This window comes from Fulmarus glacialis, unplaced genomic scaffold, assembly GCF_000690835.1.
Source record: "Fulmarus glacialis isolate BGI_N327 unplaced genomic scaffold, ASM69083v1 scaffold35968, whole genome shotgun sequence".
NCBI lineage: Eukaryota > Metazoa > Chordata > Aves > Procellariiformes > Procellariidae > Fulmarus > Fulmarus glacialis.
The window spans coordinates 18,153-24,659 of NW_009227037.1; the positions used below are offsets into that span (position 1 = coordinate 18,153).

The window sequence follows — 6,507 nt, forward strand, 5'->3', positions numbered from 1 at the left end:
CCACCGCGTGGGGCAGATGTTAATCTTGATGTTAGAGATTAATGCACTGAGGTGAAGTAATTAATTCAAGTCCTGTGGTGGTTAGGCACTGAAGACGGACAGTGCTCGGTTGCTGTCCTCTGATCTAATCATCAAGAAATACTCTTCTCCCTTCCTCAACAAAAGATTTTGAAAGACATCTTACAAGCTTGGATCAACCAAATACTGTGAATTAAACATATTTTGGCTTATGTATTATAGAAATATATTGGGTATGTTCAGTGTGCAAGCTCAGTGGACACATAATATTGGAACAACTTGCTCCGGTTTTACCTAACCCATGAAAGTCTTTTAATCCACAACTTTCATTTGGCCAACCCTCTCCCTCCAGTAACTTACAACTTTCAATTTCTAGTGTGCAATTTTGTTCGTCCAGAGGATATCTGCGTAGATCCATCATGCAAGCAGCTGTTGTTGTGATCCTGTAAGAGGAGGGTGAAAAAAAAAAGAGATTTGAAACCACATTTTACTTGTTTGAGAAGGCAAGATTTTCTATAGTGGCTTTTCTGTTTGTTCATACAGAATGAAACGGAATGTATGATTAAATATTTGAAACAATACATGTATTGTATAGACATGATATATATACAATAAATTTCAGAATGTATTGTTCATACAGAATGGTTATGCACACAGATTCCTGGCATACAGGCTTTACATAGCTTGTAAAACATAATTAAGTAATTTATACAGCACAATATACTGGTTACAGTATAAAGCATCAGAGCATACGCTGAATATTAGAAGCAGGATTTTGACTGAAACTTTACGTGCAAAAGTGTACAGTGTTTTGAAGAACATTTGATGAGATTTCTACTTGGTCATCTTATTTTCAATATTCTTAATTCAGACATCTTTAAATTGTTTTGCAAATTGTTTTATTTAACTCATACTGCAGATAGCTTTCTTTTTTCATTTTGTTCTCACCTACTGCTGTAATTTAATTTTGTCTGATAGGTATGTGAGTTTTCATCCATGCTGTGGAAGTATTGGTAATATCTGATTCATTATTTTTATGGTTTCACAATCAGTTCATCATTAGTCACGATAATTAAACATCGCCTCTTAAAAATGGCATGATGCAATCAGAAACTTGTGAAATGTAACATTGTCTGGTGGTTACTTAATGAACATTGAGAGTAGCTACAATGTAGGCTGGATCTTCCAGATCCTTGCTCCTTCTAGAGGGCATGTGAGTTGACATTCAGTGCCTGAAGGTATTCTCCATAGCCTAAGCCTGTTTGCAAGGCAGTTCCTCTCCTTTTGTTAGACTGTAAATCACAGAGCATCTAAGCAAATGCTTGCTGATAAGCCTGTGACACCTGGGAGGAAGGTTAAGTGACTGCGTGAGGATAGGGGTCAAATTATAGCTTCTTTTTAAAGATCTCTTTAAGAAAAGCACTCGTAGTGGTGCTTTCAAACTCACAAAAGTGAGTTAGCACCTGCATTTGCCTTTTTCATGATAGATGGGTTCTTAAATGCTTATAAAACTTCCGAAGTTGCGAAAGGGCAAACTTGGCTTGTTTCATTGGTCTCTCTCTCTCTCCCTCTCTCCAAAAATTCCTACCTGAGAAAGGCAGATAACCTCTTTTCTTGATCTGGATTTGGTCCTGTTGTTCCAGTTCCATGTTAATTAATGCCACAGGAATATATCTGGAGATTTTACTTTTGATGTGCTGAAAGTCAAGCACACTTACATGCTATATTGGGGTGATAATTCTTGCTGTCACAGAACTGACAGAATTAAAAGAAAAAAAAAGGCACATGCTTCATTACTGTGACATGCTTCAAATTATCCTAAGTCTACAAAATCCATCTGTCTACCAGTGTATAAGGACCATCTAGCAAGTGCTGTTATGAGAACCAGTCCACGAAACTACTTTATAATGCTGTGTACAGTACCATGGAAATGGTATATTTATGCTTTTCCTCAGGCTGATTTTTGACACATTAAACTGAATTGCATGTATCTTAATGGCTTTTGCATTTGTCATTGAAAAGGTCGAGGACTTCAGCAAAGGTAGGACCTCATTTAGTTTAGCCATGTACCAAATATATGTTACTGAGAGGCATTGAGAAGGCATGCAGTAATCATTTGTCAGACTCCTACTTAATAACGTTTAAGATCATACATAACGATATACTAACATTAGTCACAGTAAAATGCTTTTTAATGAAGGTTTCATAGGGTAATGTTTTGTTCGCAATTAATAAATCAGCCTTTATGGTAATTTAGTTCACCTGTATCAACCAGATTTATTTAAATGTGTACAGAAGTAAAAGTTGACATAGTGATTCCTAGACCACAGAGTTACAGTGGCCAGATATTTCCTAATGGCCAGTGTATCTATGCTGCTGACTTCTGCTGTTTCCTACGTCAGCTACATAAGTAGTAGCAATAACAACAATACAAATTAATTGTGCAGTAGTAAACAATGCAATTGCTGTATACCTGAGTTTTAAATATTCCATATAATTATTTTTTTCCTGACATTGTAATTCTGATAAGTCTTTGGTCAAATGTATTGTCTTCTCCCTGTTTGTGCACAGTTTTTGGCACACTGATTGGTTTGATGGGTCTGATCACTACTATAGTCCAAGAACAAAAATAAATGTATGTGTTACTAAGACATTGCAATGCTAATTGCAGGGGGAGTCTGGACGTAAATACTTGGATTACGCAGAAGAAAGATAATAAACTCAGTATTGGTTTCTAGCAGCAGTAAGTAATCCAAATCTGCCTGGCCTGTCTATTGGTAATTTCTCATCCTTCATCCTTGTTAAATCACTCCTTGTCTTTATGCTACAAGGAAAGGTAAAACAGAAGCACTTTATGTTCTCTGCTTCCCTCAGCTCTGTTTTGCATTCCCTACAGTGCCTGTAAGGCAGTGTAGTGTGTATATATCAGTCTCTATACTTTGGGGAAAGTCTCCCCGAGCAGTCAAAGGTGGTGGTGGGGAGCAGCTCTCCCCATCGTGACCCTTTTAACCCCTTAGCAGCAGTGCTGAATGCTACTGCGGCTCTCTGGTGAAATAGCAAGCAGTTGCTTCCAGGGAAGAGGGGAGTGACGGAGTTTTTGCTGAAGCTTGCAGAGACAAGAGCCGCACAGCATGAGAAGGGAAGGACAACTGGAGCCACTTGTCAAGCAGGTAGTAGAGGGTGGCTGTCAAGAAGCTTGCGGCTTCCAGCAGCAGGAGAAAGGATCCCGCTTCACCTGTAGACCCGCAGCTTTGGAAGTGGCACAGTGCCCTGGGCAGGGGGGATGACGATCAGTATCTGTCCAAGGATTTGTCAGAGCCAGCTGAGCCTGAACTGCGTGCCTGTGTGAATGGGAAAAGGCAGGCGGTAGCTACTGGAGGCGCCGCCAACCTGCCAACACAATGTGATGTCTCCTAAAGCTGGACATGCTTAAACTTTATTGGGAATCTTAGGCTTCCTTGAAAATAGCTACTTGTAATTGCAGTAGGAGCGCTTCAGGATCCAGCAACATTCATTACCTGTAGTTCATAAATCTACCTTTCAAGCATTTCTTTCTCCCTCATAACACATCTCAGCTGTGTAAAATTTTTAATGGCATTATGCTCTGGATAACCACAAAACTTGTTTAAGGAGATAAATTAGACCCATATGCAATCATAGTAATTGCTGTCTTGATTAAAAAAAATCAAATCTTTTATTATAAACAGAGTAAAATCCCAAGCCTGTTACTGGCTGCACTCTCTCACTGGGGAGAGTAACTGATGGCTTTCACATGCACCAGAAGCTTAAAAATGAAGACATTGAAATGCAGAATACAAGGGTGTAATGGCAGGAAGGGGAATGCAATAGTCTGAAGACAGGGCAAAGCTGAAATAAATTTGTGTTCAAGAGGATTAGTCCTGAAAATCCCTGGGCAGAAGCAGTTTGTGGCAATGGTGGAATATCATGAGGCTCTGTAAAAGTTTAAGTGGAGGACTAATCCTACACTTGAAGCAGAGCTATTTATATCTCAGAGTAGGATATGTTACTTCTAGGCTTTCCATATGTTTTAAAATATGTTTTAAGTTATGTATTTTTCCAGTGTTGGGGCTAATTCATTTTGTTTGTACAGTGTCTTTTGCCCTACTATCCTTACATTCTTTAGATTCTTTTGAATACAAATTATAAAAATGGGATTATGCAAAGACGACAAGCAGTTAAGTGGAGATATACCATTATGCTACTTAATTTCATTCATGTCAGTACTCAGACATTCGGGGATGGAGTGAAATCTGAATTGCTAACAGGCAAGATAAATAACATTTGCAAAAAAGCAAAATCAACTGATTTTTATTTTTAATTGTGGCTTGGGGTTCAAGTTATCTGATCCACTGCTTAGCTTTTATTTGGATGTCTGACTCTCTGAATACCATATTCTTAATATATAATCAAATTATTTTTTGCCAAAAATAAAATTATATGAAAGAAAACATTGATGTCCAGCATTTGCAGAACTGACTTCCTTAAGTAATACTGTCAGAGATTTCCCTGCAGGGCAGCAGGTCTTGTAGGGACAAACGGTAAAGCTTAATATTTTGGGTTAAGTCATTAGTGAGCAGTTAAGGTAAGTTCAGAATGAGTGCGGGAAGTGGGGTTATGGTTCAGTACTTAGAGCATTTCATCAAAATGCTGTCAAAAAGCTGTTCCTCAATTCTTGAAGAAGAAATAGAAGCAATATTTAAGACAGCAATGACAACTAAATGTGGAGATGATCAGAGCTAAACAATGCAAATTCTGTCGTGAAATGTTTCCTCCATTTGGAGGACAGGTATCAAATTTTAATATGTTCGTTCTTTTTCTCTCAGTCAACAGAGCATAAATTATAAATGTATATGAAGATATGAAGTGGGATGGACTAATTTTGTTCCTTAAAAGCAAAATAAAATCTTCAAATCAAATAAAAAATAACCATGCTTCTCTTAACCACTGCAGAGCTGGGGCTCTAGTACACACTGGAAGTAGACTTTCATATCCCAGGTTAAACACTGCTTTTATTAAATCAATGTTAATTTAACTTCAGTGGTATTGGGGAACTTAATCCCATAGCAATTGTTTGACATCAGAATTCAGTCCCATATCTCTGGTGTAATTGGCCTAATTTTTCTGGAACCAGGAAGACTCTTGATGTTTAAGATTTAATGGGATGTCTTGTAGGCAGAGTTACTGAAGGAACAGAGGAAGGCAGAAAAACTGTGCATTTAATCTGCAATTTTTTTTCTCTCTGCATGGTACATGTACAAGGTTTACAGTTGTCATGCCTGCTGACACTGTAAATTTCTAAGCAAAGCCTGAGTGGCTGAGTCCTTGGCCCTGGGAGAAAATGTCGGCTCTGAACCTGCAAACATGCCCAACTTCTAGTGCTGGAAGAGTCTACTTACAGGGGGTACATTTGAGCTTTAGCATTATTTTTATTGGTATCATGTATTTTATATAATGTAGTGTGTACTTGGGAAATCTGTGTTTAACAGTCTATGTAATGCCTGTCTGGTCAAATTCTATTAAAAAAGAAGTTACACGTGTTAGTAAGATTGGGAAGGGCCAATAGGTGCTTAAATAATAATGCTTTCACAGATCTCATTAGAAGTTGAGAGAAAATTGGAATATTGGGTCCTGAGCCAGATGCAATAAAAGATTTAGATATTTAGTTTTAGATATGGGTACATTAGCATGTGGAAACCAATTTTATTGATGATTATAATTTGGCTAATTTGTTTTTCCTTTTTGTTTTTTTTTTCCACAAAATCAGTAGGAAATATATCTTTGACTATAGGGAGAGAAACTGTCAACTGCTAGGTCACTGTTGTAGACTACATACTTTGAGATAACACTCAAGTTTATAATGAAAGCTTTTGTATGGATTTAGGTTAACAAGCACAACACACATTTCCTTTTAATCTTGCTCAGAGAGACAGTAGAGTTGCATAAACATGAAAAAATAAAAAGCATCTTGAGGAAGACCTGTACAGAGAAATATACAGCTCAAAGAGTTAAAGCTGTAAGCAGCTGAGAACAGGGTCTAGCATGAGGAGGGCCCAACAACCTTTATTATATTGGGTAAAGTGACCTGTTCTACTTAAGTCGCACAAAGATGAGTCCAGGAAAAATGTGTCAGACTATGGGCTTTCTACTGTGTTTTATTGATACCCTGAACTTCATCTTTGTTTTTTGTTGAGGGAAAAAAAAATCAAAAAATGGATTAAAATTCACAAAGAAGTGAAAATGGTTTTTATATGTGGAAATCCTGTGGTGTCCTCTTCTGAAAAAGATGTATATTTATATATGTGTGTATGTGTATGTATATGTATGTATGTAAATAAAGATGCTATTTATATTTTGGATTGAGCAGAGGGATGTGGATTTAACACACTGCAGATAAATAAACATTAGGTCAAACCTTTCTCTTTAGAGAAAGAGAAATAAATAAAAATAAAAAAAATTAAAAAATAAATA

The 6,507-nt window shown here is 37.1% G+C and overlaps 1 protein-coding gene across 1 annotated transcript in view; it reads right to left on the bottom strand.

Moving 5' to 3' along the window:
* Positions 1-378: 378 nt before the first annotated feature.
* LOC104080581 (gamma-aminobutyric acid receptor subunit beta-1-like) overlaps positions 379-6,507 on the bottom strand; it is a gene marked incomplete at its 3' end in the record, with an annotated part of 33,174 nt that continues 27,045 nt past the window's right edge. Inside the window, exon 3 of the mRNA XM_009583014.1 lies at positions 379-461. Coding sequence (XP_009581309.1) covers positions 379-461 — 83 coding nt within the window. The remainder of the gene's footprint in view (positions 462-6,507) is intronic.